General features: G+C 37.0%; 1 protein-coding gene across 5 annotated transcripts in view; it reads right to left on the bottom strand.

Annotated features, from left to right (window-relative positions):
• LOC127422580 (diacylglycerol kinase delta-like) overlaps nt 1-17,427 on the bottom strand; it is a 45,413-nt gene that overhangs the window by 11,159 nt on the left and 16,827 nt on the right. For 4 of the 5 annotated variants that reach the window (XM_051666225.1, XM_051666227.1, XM_051666228.1 and 1 more), the window contains 16 exons: nt 13,865-13,969; nt 13,303-13,435; nt 12,838-12,944; nt 11,290-11,415; nt 10,904-11,006; nt 9,808-9,970; nt 9,570-9,678; nt 6,614-6,753; nt 6,450-6,534; nt 5,955-6,049; nt 5,767-5,866; nt 4,588-4,861; nt 4,365-4,499; nt 4,145-4,273; nt 3,974-4,067; nt 2,027-2,137 (listed from right to left, as the gene is read on the bottom strand). In XM_051666225.1, the coding sequence (XP_051522185.1) occupies nt 2,027-2,137; nt 3,974-4,067; nt 4,145-4,273; nt 4,365-4,499; nt 4,588-4,861; nt 5,767-5,866; nt 5,955-6,049; nt 6,450-6,534; nt 6,614-6,753; nt 9,570-9,678; nt 9,808-9,970; nt 10,904-11,006; nt 11,290-11,415; nt 12,838-12,944; nt 13,303-13,435; nt 13,865-13,969 (2,009 nt within the window). The remainder of the gene's footprint in view (nt 1-2,026; nt 2,138-3,973; nt 4,068-4,144; nt 4,274-4,364; nt 4,500-4,587; nt 4,862-5,766; nt 5,867-5,954; nt 6,050-6,449; nt 6,535-6,613; nt 6,754-9,569; nt 9,679-9,807; nt 9,971-10,903; nt 11,007-11,289; nt 11,416-12,837; nt 12,945-13,302; nt 13,436-13,864; nt 13,970-17,427) is intronic. The other variant, XM_051666230.1, reaches the window with a different exon arrangement.

The following is a 17,427-nucleotide window of genomic DNA, read 5'->3' as shown; positions in this document are numbered from 1 at the left end:
GGTAATGTAGTTCTTCCCCATTAATTCTGCTATTAAACATGATTTGTTAAAAACTGTAGTTAAATTAACACGCATTGATGGTTTCAACAGAAGAATATACCATCGATTAACAACCTTGGAGCAGTGTTATTATAGTTTTGGATTTTTTTGTAGTTTTTATTTCTATTTTATATTCAATCTGTCATTCCAAATTTGTTCAGTTTTTCTGTTAGTTTTAGTATTTTTTATGGCTGCTAAAGCTGAGCGTTTACTGGTGCGATTCAGAAAGTCTAACATCATTACATTTCTCTGGGCAGTCTTGTGTTACGTTTATCTAGTGGTATTTTCATGTTTAATTTGGATTGTAAATGTTGCAGATTTTATAATATAGGGTGAATATGGGTAAAGTAACAAAAGACATTTAAGCTTGATCCACATTGTATCCATATGTATTTCATTAAATAATTATAATCATTACTAAACTAATCTTTGGGGAGTATACAATTAAAGGGATAGTTCACCCAAAACAAATTAAAGTTTTCTGTTCATTTACTCACCCTCATGCCATCCCAGATGTGTATGACTTTCTTTCTTCTGCAGAACACAAATCAAGATTTTTAGACGAATATCTCAGCTCTGTAGGTCCATACAATGCAAGTGAATAGGGGCCAAAACTTTGAAGCTCCAAAAAGCACATAAAGGCAGCATAAAAGTAATCCATAAGACTCCAGTGGTTTAATCCATGTCTTCTGAAGATATATGATAGGTGTGAGTGAGAAACAGATCAATATTTAAGTCCTTTTTTACTGTAAATCTTGACATCAGCAGTCACCTTGGCGATGATGATTTAAAGCTCGATTATATTTCCCAGCGCCATCTATCACTCTGCGAACTCTTACTGTAATTGATTTTGAAATCATGATTGTTCCTGTAGACTGCAATTGCAAGATGTACAGTGAAAAAGGAGTTACATTTTGGTGTGTTCTCATGCAAAACCGATTAGATCACTTTGGAAGACTTTGATTTAACCAGTGGAGTCTTATGGATTACTTGTATGCTGCCTTTATGTGCTTTTTTGAGCTTCAAAGTTTCAGACCCATTCACTTGCATTGTATGGACCTACAGAGCTGAGATATTCTTCTAAAAATCTTGATTTGTGTTCTGCTGAAGAAAGAAAGTCGCACACATCTAGGATGGCATGAGGGTGAGTAAAGGATGAGAGTTTTAATTTTTGGGTGAACTATCTCTCTAACGTTTTGAGGTTTAAAATGGATGATTTTACTTTGGGATGTGTGGCAGAACTCATGTCATGGCCAATGGTGAGAAAAGCAATGGTAAAGAAAATGACAGAAACATATTTTGAGGTGTAATGCTTGTAAATGTTACATTATGATTTATGATGTAAAAGTGTACAAGAGAATATAAAAATTCTTTCAAAATACTTTGTAAATATTTTCTTCTGTCCCACTTTATTGCTTAAAAATCTGGGATTTGGTCAAAAGACGGTCTTCAAAGTTTCCACTTCCCAGTAGTAAGCATTTCTTAATTTTCTTTTGACTAAAGTAGACGACATCCTCAGCTTTCTTCAAAGCTATAATGTTAGGTTATGTGTGTTTGGATCATAATTCAAAGAGTCAAGAAAGAATTTTTCAAAAGTGTCCCATTTCGCCTAGTACATCAAAAATGAAAACTAAAATGAATGAGACAATTTTAATTTTTGTTAACGAAACTGTTTTTATTTAGTTTTCGTTAACTATAATAACACTGCCTTGGAGCTCACAGTTGGTCTGTCTTTAAAGGTTTATAAGTTTTTGTTAATAATCAGTTTCCAAATGGAGAAAATGAATGGGATTTTTACTTCCGGAACCAGAAAGTTGCGCTCTACATACAACTATCCCATAATTTAAAATGTGACATTTCTGTCACTCGGAAACAAAGTGATTATGAGAACACTTTTTGAGGATATTTAAGACCACATAAATATGTTATATTGTCATGACAGCATGATCAGGTTGCTTTGTGAGGATGTTTTGATGCATGTTCGCACCTGCACTTCTCTGGATGCTCGTCACGTTTGTTGTTGAAGTCCAGAGAGATTTTGGCATCCAGACCGATTCCAAAATAATTATTCATGACACATTTCTCTGTGTACAGATCCCTAAAATACATAGAGAGAGAGTCAGACAGTTGGCACTTTTACATCAGCCTTTGTCGTAAATTTACGGCAATGCTGTTGAAATTAGTGATGTCCTGATCCGATACTTCCTTTTCGTAACTCGCAGATACCGATCCCTGTTTTTTTTTTTTTTTTGTATTTATTTTTTCTGAATTCCATATCAACAATTTATTTCAAATTTATCATCAAAATGGTGTCTAAATAAATGAATTCATTAAAACTCTAAATTAACATTTTCTACATAATATTGTATTATTTTTGTCAAATTAAGTGCTGCTTGACAGAGGATCACAGATGTGAGATATTGCTTAAATATTACACAATTACTACTGATTTATTATTACTATTATTATTAATAGTAGTAGTAGTAGGGTGAATATTAAATATCTAAACAGTGAGGGGGGCCTGGGTAACTCGGCGAGTATTGATGCTGACTACCACCCCTGGAGTCGCGAGTTCGAATCCAGGGCGTGCTGAGTGACTCCAGCCAGATCTCCTAAGCAACCAAATTGGCCCGGTTGCTAGGGAGGGTAGAGTCACATGGGGTAACCTCCTCGTGGTCACTATAATGTGGTTCTCGCTCTCGGTGCGGTGCGTGGTGAGTTGTGCGTGGATACCGCGGTGAATAGCGTGAAGCCTCCACACGCACTAGGTCTCCGCGATAACGCGCTCAACAAGCCACGTGCTAAGATGCGCGGATTGACGGTCTCAGACGCGGAGGCAACTGAGATTCGTCCTCCGCCACCGGGATTGAGGCGAGTCACTACACCACCATGAGGACTTAGAGCACATTGGGAACTGGGCATTCCAAATTGGGGAGAAAAGGGGAGAAAGTAAAAAAAAACAAAAAAAAAACGATATAGTAGTGATATATTTCTGTCGTACTTTTATCCAATTTAAATTGAGCTTTTATTTTGGCAGAAGCTTTTATTTTGAAGCCCTTTCCATTTCTGTGTGCTTTTGATGGTAGCTTCTCACTTCCGGAAAAGCAATGTGATTATTAAACCACAAAAGGCTGCTATTTAATTAAATATGTAGTCTGTATGTGCTGTGCACTACAAAGTGAATTAGTGTTCTGCTCACTGTCATCTGCTACAAACACAGCGCTCAATGCTCATGATGGTGTTTTCCGTGTATGAGTCAAGGAGCTCTAAAAAAAAAAAAATGTATGAGCACTTTGTGTCTTTATGTCAGCACGTCACTGGCTCCACACATTCACAAGAACTCATATTTGAAGTGCGCAGCACATGCAAACTATATATTTATCTCATTAAATCGCAGCTTTTGTAGTTTAATAATCTCACATGCTTTTCATTTGTGCACTGAATGTTTACATACTGACATTCGCATGTCAGATGGTATCGGAGTATCCATATCTGGACGTCTCTAGTTGAAATGTTGGCAAAGGAGTTTGCAGGCTTACAGCTGATGTGCGCAATTGTTCATATCCCAGTTTAAATGTCAGAATCAACTATAAGTAAGCTGTGGCACTTTCAGAACATTGCCCTGTTAGTTTGAGGGGCCCGACAGTTTATACTCATACTGATGCTTGTGCATTATGCAAAATAATATGTGTTAAGCTTGTCATGATCATGCCCTAAAATGTTTTTGAGGGCTAGTAGTAGCCAAATATATTTCATGCAAATGACACCAGAGAGTTTATTGTTATTTTTATGGTTGTGTGAATGGTAGCATTACATATAAAACACAGAAAGCCATTAATGTGTGGTACTGTTTGTGGGAATGTTAATCTAGCAATTTAATGGCAATTTAACACAGTTTATATGTGAAGCTGGCTAATAAGAGAAAGACACTCACAGGTTCTCTGGGTCATAGTTGAACGGGTCCGCGTTGACCAACAGCCTGCTGATGACTGAACCACTGAAAGAGCCCGACACACCTGCCCTGAGACCTGCACAAACACACACATTATAAGCTGCTGAACAACACACAAGATGATGCTGTTTCCATAACAACAGCTGCTCTTACTTGGGTAGAGGATCTTGGTGTTCAGCATGGGCATATTCTCCCTACTTCCCGTCTGGGCAGGAAGTGAGGCGGAGCTGCCTATCGACAGACTCCCTTTACAGATGAGCTTCTCACACGGAGTCTTGGAGGCTGAGAGACATAGAGAGAGATCAGTAGTGAAGAGTGAAAAACTTGAATCACATTGACAGCCCTAGTGTGAAAGCACATGTAGGAGTCTCACCTCTTCTACTTGGTCGTGCTCTGTTGCTGTATGAAGATTGTAGAGATAATTTATCAGCTTCATCGTCCTCGTCTTCCTCCTCAGCTGGCAGAGAAGCAAAAACCTCCTCCGTTTGAGCGTTCTGTTCGTCCACCGCTGACAGAGAGAGAGTTTAAGAGTGAACGAGGTCTGTGAGATTATGTGTGTGAGATTAAGAGTTTAAATTTGAAACCAGTGATTGTACCTTTCTCCGTGTGCTCTATAATTTGTCTGATGGCTTTCTTCAGGCTGTTCGCGCGGAGCATCAGCTGTTCTCGCGGTTTGAAGATGGCAGCGGTTGGGCGGGGTGAGCAGGGAATTACTGTGGGTGGGGCTGTGGGCGGAGCCAGCACCTCTCCCTCCCCTTCGTCCTGCTCCTCAGCGATGGTGGGAGGAGGCGCGGGCATCACACTGGTGGCCTGGGCTTCCTCGTTTAACGTTTTCAGTAACGAGTCCAACTTCTCTTTTAATACACCACACTGCATCCAATCAAAAACAACCAGAGTCATCCAACAGCCAACCACACTGTCACAAACATCAGGGTTCACGACTTAAAATAATAAAATTTTCATGATTTTTCAACTTTAGATTTATTAATTTTTATGACTTAAAATAATATAATTTTCATGATTTTTCAACTTTAAATTTTTTAATTTTTATGACTTAAAATAATATAATTTTCATGACTTTTCAACTTTAGATTTATTCATTTTTATGACTTAAAATAATATAATTTTCATGATTTTTCAACTTTAAATTTATTAATTTTTATGACTTAAAATAATATAATTTTCATGACTTTTCAACTTTAGATTTATTAATTTTCACGACTTAAAATAATATAATTTTCATGATTTTTCAACTTTAGATTTATTAATTTTTATGACTTAAAATAATATAATTTTCATGATTTTTCAACTTTAGATTTATTCATTTTTATGACTTAAAATAATATAATTTTCATGACTTTTCAACTTTAGATTTATTAATATCTATGACTTATAACTTTAGATTTAGTTAAGTTTCATGACTTAAAAATAATCCATTTTCCATGACTTAAGATATTTATTAATTTCAATGACTTTTTCATTACTTAAGGTTTTATACATTTTCATAACTTAAGCTAATATGATTTCCATGACTTTTCCAAGTTAAGATTTTATTATTTAAAATGAGTTTTTCATGACTTTAGATTGTATTAATTTGAATGACTTATGAACTTTTTTATTTTTTAAGTACACTGATTATTCCAGGTTTTCCGTTACTGTGCGAACCCTGAAACACCCCAAGTCATTCAACAGCCAATAAAAACATATATCTACAAGCCAATCACAATGTTTCCAAGTCAAAACACAGCTTACACAGACAGCCAATCACAGCTGACCTTTTTAGCCATGGCATCTGATTCCTCTGAGCTTTCTGTGTTCTTTTCATACGCACGGCCGACTCTCGCAACGAAATCCTTTACCGTCTCACACAGGACTCTAAAAAACACGCACAGACACATTACACATCAGAATACACAACTAACACACACATTAACAGACACAGAAACAAACACGCAGCACATACTTTGCAGAGGAAATGACCACAGAGTGCTGATCGGATGTCAGTATTTTGGAGAGATGAGCTGCAACAGAGTCCTCATAGGTCAGAATGTGCTGCACCTGAAGAAAAACAGCCGAAGAGATAAAACACATTTAAATTGTACATTTAAAGGGGTCTTATCATGCAAAGAAGGATTTATTTCACCCTGTGTGAACTACATCAGTGTGTGGATGTTAGCCAATCATAACAGAGGTCATTTACATATAGAACTCTTAAAGGTACAGTAGCAAAAACAGCCTGTTGAATTCAGGGGGTCAGAGAGAGGGTGAAAAATAGTCATGAAAAACGAAATTACGACCTAGTATGGTAAGCAGACTCCAGGTGAAAAGTAAAACACAATAAAAATTAAGAACATGAACTCTTTAAAGCACTAATTCATCAATAGTTTCTATACAATAACAAATATGTGCAAATACAAGCTATGTCTTGCAGACCTGAGTGAAATCTTATCACCGTTACCTCAGAGTCCTCACTACAGTCTTCTGTTACCGTGGAGCTGGAGTGTTGCCGTGGAAACTTGGTCTCGTATACCATAATACTCCATCTATGAGAAATAAAAGTGTGAAAATGTTGGTCAAGGACAAAAACACACAATGAACATGTCTGTTCGCACACACACTGACCTGTCCAGCATCTTTGTACTGGCTCTCTCAAGTTTCTCCAGTATCTGGGGTAACTGGGTGTCGTCGTCACACGCCGAACCCCACCCCAAAACTCTCGCCAGGTCATTCCCAGTTCCCAGTGGCAATACGCCCAACTGGCACTGCACAAATATAAACACATCAGAACATTATATGAACACAGAGATGGTTTTGTGCTATTGGATAAAGTGGCCACCAGAAGGCATTATACTTTAAGCAAAGAAACAATCAGAATCACGATTTATTATTGATAGATAGATAGATCTAAAGAACAACAGACAGACAGATAGATAGATAAAATGAATTATAGAATGAACAAATTAAGGACGGATGGACAGACGGACAGACAGACAGAGAAAGACAGATAGATAGATAGATAGATAGAAAATTATAATGATAGAATGAACAAACAATAGATAGAACTATAGAATGATAGATAGATAGATAGATAGAAAGAACAAACAATTGATCGATCGAACAAATGAACGATCGATTGATAGAACAATAGAAAATTAGAACAGATGGAACGGAGGAATGATAGATAGAACGAACGAGCGATAGAACGAAAGATAGAACGATAGATAAAACTATAGAATGATAGATAGATAGAAAGATTGGATGATTAAACGATCGATAGTATGATAGATAGAACAATTGATCGAACTAACAAATGATAGATAGAACAATATATCGAATGAACAAACGAACACTAGATAGATGGAACGATATAATGATAGAACGATTGAAAGAATGATCAAACAAACAGTCGAACGAACATTCAATTGATAGAAAGATACACAGAACAATAGATCAAATGAACGAACATACAAACAAACGACAGATAGAACAATAGATAGAAGGATCGAACGAATGTCGAACGAACGTTGAATTGATAGAAAGATACACAGAACAATAGATCAAATGAACGAACATACAAACAAACGACAGATAGAACAATAGATAGAACGATCGAACGAATGTCCAACGAACGTTGAATTGATAGAAAGATACACAGAACAATTGATCGAACGAACAAACAAACGAATGATAGATAGATAGAACGATAGATAAAACGAATGAACGATCGAACGAATGATTGAACGAATGATAGACAGAACTACAGAACAACAGAGAAAATGATCGAATGAATGATTGAACAAACAAAAGACAGAACAATAGATCGAACAAACAAACAAACAAACGAAAGATAGATAGAACTACAGAAGAATAGAGAGAAAACGATCGAACAAACAATAGATAGAACAATAGATCGAACAAACAAACGAAAGATAGAACAACAGATAGATAGAACGATATAATGATAGAACGAACAAAAGATAGATAGAACTACAGAAGAATAGAGAGAAAACGATCGAACAAACAATAGATAGAACAATAGACTGAACAAACAAACAAACGAAAGATAGATAGAGAGATAGAACAACAGATAGAACAATATAATGATAGAATGAACAAAAGATAGAACTACAGAAGAATAGAGAGAAAACAATCGAACAAACAATAGAACAATAGATCGAACAAACAAACAAACAAACGAAAGATAGAGAGATAGAACAACAGATAGAACAATATAATGATAGAATGAACAAAAGATAGAACTACAGAACAATAGAGAGAAAACAATCGAACAAACAATAAATAGAACAATAGATCGAACAAACAAATGAAAGAGAGAGACAGTACGATAGATAGAACGATATGATAGAATGAATGAAAGATAGAACTACAGAACAATAGAGAGAAAACGATCGAACAAACAATAGATAGAACAATAGATCGAACAAACAAACAAAAGATAGATAGATAGAGAGATAGAACAACAGATAGAACAATATAATGATAGAACGAACAAAAGATAGAACAATAGATCGAACGAACAAACAAACAAACGAAAGATAGATAGAGAGATAGAACAACAGATAGAACAATATAATGATAAAACGAACAAAAGATAGAACTACAGAACAATAGAGAGAAAACGATCGAACAAACAATAGATAGAACAATAGCTCGAACGAACAAACAAACAAATGAAAGATAGATAGAGATAGAACAACAGATAGATAGAACAATATAATGATAGAACGAACAAAAGATAGAACTACAGAAAAAGAGAGAAAACGATCGAACAAACAATAGATAGAACAATAGATCGAACGAACAAACAAACAAACGAAAGATAGATAGAGAGATAGAACAACAGATAGAACAATATAATGATAGAACGAACAAAAAGATAGAACTACAGAACAATAGAGAGAAAACGATCGAACAAACAATAGATAGAACAATAGATCGAACAAACAAATGAAAGATAGAGAGATAGTATGATAGATAGATAGAACGATATAATGATAGAACGAACAAAAGATAGAACTACAGAACAATAGAGAGAAAACGATCGAACAAACAATAGATAGAACAATAGATCGAACAAAAAAACAAACAAACGAAAGATAGAGAGATAGAATGATAGATAGATAGAACAATATAATGACAGAATGAACAAAAGATAGATAGAACAAACAAAAAATCAAAAGTACCAACGATAGAGAGAACGAACAATAGATATAACAATTGATAAAATGATGGATAGAACGACAGATCGATCGAACGAACAAACAAACAATAGAAGGAATGATCAGTTAGATAGACAGACAGACAGACAGAACAATTCACAAACTATATATGCTACGAAGTATGCCAGATTAGGATTAGTACATCCCAAATCCGTGTATGTTAAAAACAGTATGCCAAAGTTGCTTGGATGGTTTACTATTAACAGTGGATTTTTTAGGGCTAATATTGCCCACAACCAATGGATGCACTCCAGACTATGTTATTCAGCACTCAAATCTCCTTTGTATCCCAGAGTATGATTGTGTTTTTTGTGTAATGTTCCTGTGATTGTCTGTACCTGTTTGTGTAGCGTCAGAGTGTCGATCTCTGATAAAACCCAACCAACACTGCCGTCACCTCCACACACCAGAATACGAAACGTATCAAACTTCTGAAACAGACGTAAACTACAACACACAAACACACCGGATTGGCATTTCACGTAATTTTGCAACATTGTGATGATCATATTTTGAATCCTGTATGCCAAAACTGATTTGTGTGTACTGTTGTGTGTGTGTGTGTGTGTGTCTTACCCCAGGTGAGGTCCTCCGTTCATTAAGTCAAACACTTGTGCAGGGTTCAACAGCTGTTTAAATCGTCGTAAAAACTTCACGCCCTGATTATCTCCGCTTTTACTGTTGACAAACACCAACAACGGGCTCGTGCAGGTTGGGGGACATGTCGCCTTCCAGAACCCTACAAACACACACACACAAACGCAAAGAGAGTTCATTTCTCTTTCTAGGTTTCTTGTTTTGAATAAAACCTTGAACGAGTCACTTACATAAAAACTCAGTTCTGTTATATTTATGAGTACTACATTTATGAACTACAGGGTTCCATGACTTTTCCATGACCTTTCCAAGAGTTTGTGATTATTCTGGATCCAGAATGAAAACATTATTTTTGATTCAGACCAAGTCGCTAATGATTCATGAGACGTTTTGACCCATCATTGACCCAAAAGAACCATTCTCTTACAAATTGGACATCACTATGGCTAGCAAGAGAGTTTTAGGGGCCGTAAAAATATTGAAACATTCTTAAAACAAGATACATTTACTTGAGAAGCAAGATGACATTAAGATATTCTGTCTTGTTTTTAGAGAAATCTAACACTTTTTAGTAATATTTACACTTAAAACCAGAAAAGATTATTGGTCATGAGGTAAGAAAAAAAACTTGATTCAAAGGGAAAACAAGTTTATTTTTCTTAAGCCATTGGCAATTTTTCTTTTCTTGTTTTAAGCATTAACCCCACCAAATTGTGTTAGATTTCTCTGAAAACAAGTCATCCTGCTTCTAAAGCAATCTTTTCTTGTTTTAAAGATGTTTAGATATTTTTACTGGAAAATAAGACAAAAATGTTCAGGAAGAACATCATATTTTGGGAATTCAATATATTTTACGTTAGAAAAAAATACAAAAAATAATTTGTGAATCCGGCGCCTGATTGGTCTTCTCTGAGAGAGTTTTCTGATTAGATATTCATGACGAGGAGCTGTAATTGGTTATTTCCGAGCGAGTGCTCATGCTCTGATTGGTTATTTCTATGGTAATGCTGTGACTAGTTCATTTTCATAGAGTGCTCTGATTATGTCTAAAAGAGTGTTCTGATTGGGTGCTCACCGTCGGAGTCAATGCTGTTGAGAGCGGTGGGTGGAATCACAGACACTTTACACTGACCCAATGGACACTTCAGAGAGAGCTGATCTTTACACCCAGCATGCACCTGGAGAACACACAGACACACAGTTAAATGCTGTCTTTGGCGTCCATTCACTCTCAAATTGCCATGAAATGACAAAGAATGAAACAAATGACAGCAAAAACCACTAAATAAACTGAACCACAAACGTAAACAAAGGCTCTTCCTATAAATACACTTTTAAAGATTGGCAGTGTGATACTGCAGATATTTTTGGCTCTTTTAGGATCCATTGCTTGTGACGTTCCTCATATGTAAGTTGCTTTGGATAGAAAGCATCTCCTAAAAAAAAAAAAAAAACTCTCACCATGGCTTTGCACCATAAACATCGCCAGTCGTGGAGTCTCAGTACACTGCCACAGGTTTTATCGCACACCGTACACTTTGCACTGACGGGCAGATTTCCCTCCAACCACTGATGAGGCATCGAGATCTACAGAGTTTCAGAAAGATGTTCATTAAAAAAATGAAAATGCATATTCACTATATAAATGGCTTTTAAGATTTTACCAATTTGCATGACATTTCCAGATCTGGAAAACATCATTTTAAATTTCTCAGATATTTCCAGGTAAACAGGAGCCCTGTTTAACCCTCACGTATTGTTCGGGTCATTTTTGAAATATTTTAATTTTGTTTCTTTTTTTGTTTTGGTTTTTTGGATTTTTCCCAATTTGGAATGCCCAATTCCCAATGTGCTTTTTAAGTCCCTGTGGTCGCGTAGTGATTCGGCCCAATCCGGGTGGTGGAGGACGAATCTCAGTTGCCTCCGCGTCTGATATCGTCAATCCGCGCATCTTATCACGTGGCTTGTTGAGCGTGTTGCCACGGAGACATAGTGCGTGTGGAGGCTTCACGCCATCCACTGTGGCATCCACGCTCAACTCACCACACGCCCGACCGAGAGCAAACCACATTATAGCGACCACGAGGAGGTTACCCCATGTGACTCTACCCTCCCTAGCAACCGGGTCAATTTGGTTGCTTAGGAGACCTGGCTGGAGTCACTCAGCACGCTTAATTTTGTTTCTTTAATTAAAATAATATCCTTCATCTGAGTGGTCCAAGGCTTGGTTATTTTTCCTACATTTGCCATCTGATCACACACAAAACATTTGGACTGGATTCAGTGAGTTGAGGTTTTGTGACTAAAGCATCACTTGAGTTGTTCCGGGTCAAATTTGACCATAGGAAATGAATGGGCGAGACTATAACACAGAGCAATGTTTTTTTATTTGTCAAATAAATTCAATAAATCAGCCACAATGAAGAACAAACATACACACACACACACACACACAAATGAAGGGATGAGACCATAACACACGCACAATGCAGAAAACATACTCCCCCCAACACACACACACAAACACACACAGGAATAAATGGGTGATACTATAACACAGAGCAATTTTTAATTTTTTTTATTAAAAACACAACGGCCACAATGCAGAACCCACACACACACAAAAATGAAGGGGTGAGACCATAACACATCCACAATGCAGAACACACACACACACACATAAACACACACACAAACACACACACACACACACACACACAGCAGCCATCTAGTGGTTATACTTGTGATTACATGTGATTTTCCTTTTTTCCCCAGCAGAGGAGAGCAATCTGCCCCAATGCATGACAAATTTGATATTTTCTTCATGTATGAACTTGAAGAATGTATGAAGTGAACCCCCCCCCCAATGCACAACTTAAGTGTTTATACTTTATTGAAATGAATATATATATATTACACATGTTTGGGTCTGTTTTGACTTGCGAACAACGTAAATGTGGCTCACAAATGAACAATGCACATGTGTTAAAGAAAATATCACACACTCACCCCATCTTCATCCTCCAGTATGTCTTTGCCGATTGAGGCCAGTGTCGTCCACTTGCAGTTATTCGTGGCTCTGACCGCACAGCGCTTGTGAGCCTTAAATTTACACACTGTAAAACCCAAACACACAGTTTCAGTTAACACATCAAATCAGCATCTACGCACACTTACACAACCACATTTAGCATCTAGATTTACTCCAAAAGGTGAAGTGTCTCCTGTTTCAGCTTATAAAACAAAGACAACTACAAGTAAGCTTATAAGTAATTTAATAGAAAAGTGTAAACACTGTAACTTTACAATATGTTGCTTGTTCAAGAAGCCTGCTTGAAAACATTATTTTTGCAATTCTGTTTGGTGACTAAAAAATTACACACTTCACCTTTGAGATACACAAACAAAATACAGCAGTTTATCATGATGAAACATTGTATATCAAATCTGAACATGTTATAAGCAGTGACAAACCTTCACAGGACAGTCCGTGAGAGGTGACCCCTGACAGTGCCTCCCGGCAGACGTTACAGTACGTGGGGCGAGCGTGTGAGCAGGCGTACCAGTTATGCATCCCCGAAAAGTGATCCATACTGAACTGAGTGGACTACAGCAGACAAACAACCAATCAGAGCCAGTCAACATACAGACATGCACACTAAAACTGTCGCAAAAGAGCGCAACTAAAACAGGTTGAGAGTGACTCGATTGAGTCATTCATCACAGGAGTGGGCGGAGCACTACTCCTCAGGATTATGGGTAGTGTAGTTCTTCTCCATGAATTCAGCTATTAAATACAGTTTCTAAAAAATGAAGTTGAAATAATGTGGACTTATGACTTTAACAGAAGCATATAACATCGATTAACAACCTTTGAGCTCATGGTTGGTCTGTCTTTAAAGGTTTAGAAGTTACTGTTAGAATTAATGCACCTATGGTGAAAACGAATGGGATATTAACTTCCGGAACCAGACTTTATGCTGATAGTAAAGGGTCTGTCTGTGTCAGACTATATAGTGTATACAAACACACTCACCTCAAAGTGTTCTCTGTTCTGAACACTCTTCAGTGCTGCGATCCATTCCTCCATCTCTTTCCTATTCTCTGCGCACAAAATCAACCGACGACACGGAGTGATTACCTACAGACAGAGAGAACCTCAGGGGTCAGTCATGTGAAACTGAAGAAATCGTATCTACACGGACCCTTAAATGTATGTGGGTGTGTGTGTGTGTGTGTTTTTAGAAAGAGCTCGGGGCATCAGAACCATGTGCTTCTATCACAAACTGATCCAAGAGAACAGAAAACACACTGTCCAATTCACACACACACAAACTTCTACCAAAGGTCTCTAGTTATATAACAATGGTTTTAATGGTGATTTAAAAATCAAGCAATACTGTGAACATCACGATGATTTTCGTGTGCTTTTTTGGCCATTAGGTTTCCTACAGAGCGTGTCATTAGACTAGCTTCATGATCCTTCCTTGTCTTGCGACTTGCGAGAGAGAGAGATGTTTTAATAGCGTCTCTATTAAATAACCACTTGTTTGTGTAATCATTAAGAAGTGTTAACAGAGGTCGTGTGGCATTTTTCATATATTCAAATGTTTTATATTAGAAATAAAATGTTGGTAAATGGGTCATTGACAAATAAGGTTGTCCGAGGTGATAAAAATAAGAAATCTTTAAAAATAACAAATCTAGTTAAAAACACACATTTTTAATATTGAATTGAATATAATGACTTTAAAAATGTCATGTGGTTGGAATGCCCAATTCCCAATGTGCTTTTAAGTCCTCGTGGTGGCAATCTGGGGGGCGGAGGACGAATCCCAGTTGCCTCCACGTCTGAGACCGTCAACCCGTGCATCTTATCACGTGGCTTATTGAGTGCGTTGCCACAGAGACATAGCGTGTGTGGAGGCTTCACGCCATCCACGCACAACTCACCACATTATGGTGACCACGAGGAGGTTATCCCATGTGACTCTACCCTCCCTAGCAACCGGGACAATTTGGTTGCTTAGGAGACCTGGCTGGAGTCACTCAGCACGCCCTGGGATTCAAACTACCGAACTACCGAACTCCAGGGATGGTAGCCAGCGTCTTTTGCCACTGAGCTACCCAGACCCCCTCAGGTAAAAGTTGTTAAAATACTTTCCTTGCACATTGAATTTTTTACAAACATACACACACACACACACACACACACACACACACACATTACATTTATGTATTTATAACAGACACTTATCCAAAGTGACTTGTAGTGCATTAAAGAACAAAATTTCTTGTTAGATTTTGTGTTGCTTGTGAATCAAACCCATGACTTTGGTGTTGCTAAAACACAAATCTCTGAATTAAATCATCAAAGGCAACCCTTAATAAATACAACTGCATTCAAAGGCCTAAAATAGCATTTGTGTGTGTTTGTGTGTGCGTGGACGTCAACTTCCCATTCGGTTTCCTCCAGCTGCTAACAAAGTTCCTTCTGTTCCCACATGGATAAAAATAACTTGCGCCTTTCTTCCGCCAGCACACGACCACACACACACTCCGAAACCGATCATATTATTTATTTCACAAAGGAGTACATAAGCAGCCTCATAAAATGAACTAAAATATACAGACACATCCATCTCAAGTGACACACACGATCAGACAGACAGTACACATCTGGTCAGTGTCTTCATAAGCACAAACGCATACATTATCACAACTATCATAACGAGGATCATGCAACTGAAAGAGCTGTTTGGGTTTGGTTACATAAGCCGAACACATCCTGTTTAACACTTTAACACACCGCGGCTGTACTAATCCAGTAATGCAGCTAATGAAATATCTGTTTCAAACTAATCTGACAATCAGTGCAGGCTTTTTCACAGAACGCTAAACCATGTGTTAACCAAACGGAATTGCAAAAATAATGACTTTCAAACAGGTTTCCCGAATACTACTCCCCCCTTCTTCCTTTGATTGGCCAAATAAATAGTCCCACTTCAAACTCAACCACTGTTTGAATCTTTCGGTTGGAACCGGCCTTCGAATGGCCTTCATATTAAACTGGTATACAAGAAAGAATTTTAACACAGAAAAACATTGCACACTTCACCTGTAACCCTGGGTTAACATTTTTTTTATCACTGCTGTTAAACCCTGTGTTGTAAACCTCCAAACTGCATTGTCGAAGGTGTATAATGTAAAGGAAAGCGGTGCTTGTATGGCTTTATGACAAAAAAACAAAACAAGCAACAAACAACCAACTCAAGTCAATGGGGCCAATTTTTGGAGAGTTTAAGGGCAAAAATGTGTAGCTTATAATTTTATAAAAGCTCTTACATTAATACTTCTGTTAAAACTTGTGTATTATTTGAGCTGTAAAGTTGTTTACCCTTTAAGTTAGGATGGGCCTGATGGCCCAAAAATATATTTATCAAAATATTAATATAAATACAGTCTTGACGAACACAAATAGGTATTGTTTGAAAGCTTAGAAGCTCTACTTTACAATGCATGTAGACATTATGACCAAAACTGAACAAGTGCTTTGAAATTTGCAGACAAATCAGAAGTGTTCATTTTGATATTTGTATTTTTATTTTGCGCTGTACATATTATTGTAATTGGCAAAAACATTAAGCTCATCAAATAGCCATGTGTCATATGTTGTTGGAAAGCTCTCAAAGAGTACAATACATCCAGCCTATAAAAAACAGATAAAAATATAGTGAGTAATAGCTAAGTATATGTCTTTGACATCCATGTTTCATGTGAACAGGTGTCGCTCATTTGCCACTTATAACTTCAGAAAAATACACAGAACATAAAATATCACATATCTTTATTTAGAGGAAGCTATTATCTTTCAAACGAGGCCACACACATTGTAATCGGATGCATAGATAATTAGATAATCCACAGGAAGCGCAATGTGCACACAGCATCTGGTTATCAGGCATCTTGCTATCTGGCTACAAACTCGTTAGCTTTCCTGGATCAGATGACGTCATCGGAAATGCTGTGGCATCATGAAACGCTAAACCAATCGGAATGGGTTCAAATTGCTCCAACCAGTGGTGATAGCCCTCCATATTTGGTCAGAGAGTCATGTGATCAATCACTATAATAACATTTGTCCACCAGGAGATGGCGCCAAGTAAATAACTCAGACTCAATGATGACTCAAATGGCACAGAATGAAACTCATTCTGTGAAATCTCATTACTTAAATCATGTCTGTATGCTATGCAAACCTTTAGTCATTGTTGTGTTTGTATGTGTACATTGTTCTTATGTGCAATTATGATGTTTTATTTGTTTGGAGAAGTTTTTGGAAACTGTGATAAATTATTTTTGTAATGCTGTAACTTTTGATTGCTTTGCATATCAACAACAAATTTTACTCAGCTACAGGTGACATGGTTGGGAACCATGTTTTTCAGAGCTACCTGAGGTATATAATGTAAAATCAGAAAAATAAGAAAAAAAACGTTCATTTTTCTAAAGGTTCAGGTTTCTTAAGCTTAGAGACTCAGAATTTACCATAATCTATATCGTTACAAAATGTGAAAAGTTTTCTTTAAAATGATAACA

The sequence above is a fragment of the Myxocyprinus asiaticus genome, chromosome 31, assembly GCF_019703515.2.
Source record: "Myxocyprinus asiaticus isolate MX2 ecotype Aquarium Trade chromosome 31, UBuf_Myxa_2, whole genome shotgun sequence".
NCBI lineage: Eukaryota > Metazoa > Chordata > Actinopteri > Cypriniformes > Catostomidae > Myxocyprinus > Myxocyprinus asiaticus.
Note: the sequence above shows the minus strand (reverse complement) of the source record. Positions and strands in the feature narration are given on the sequence as shown.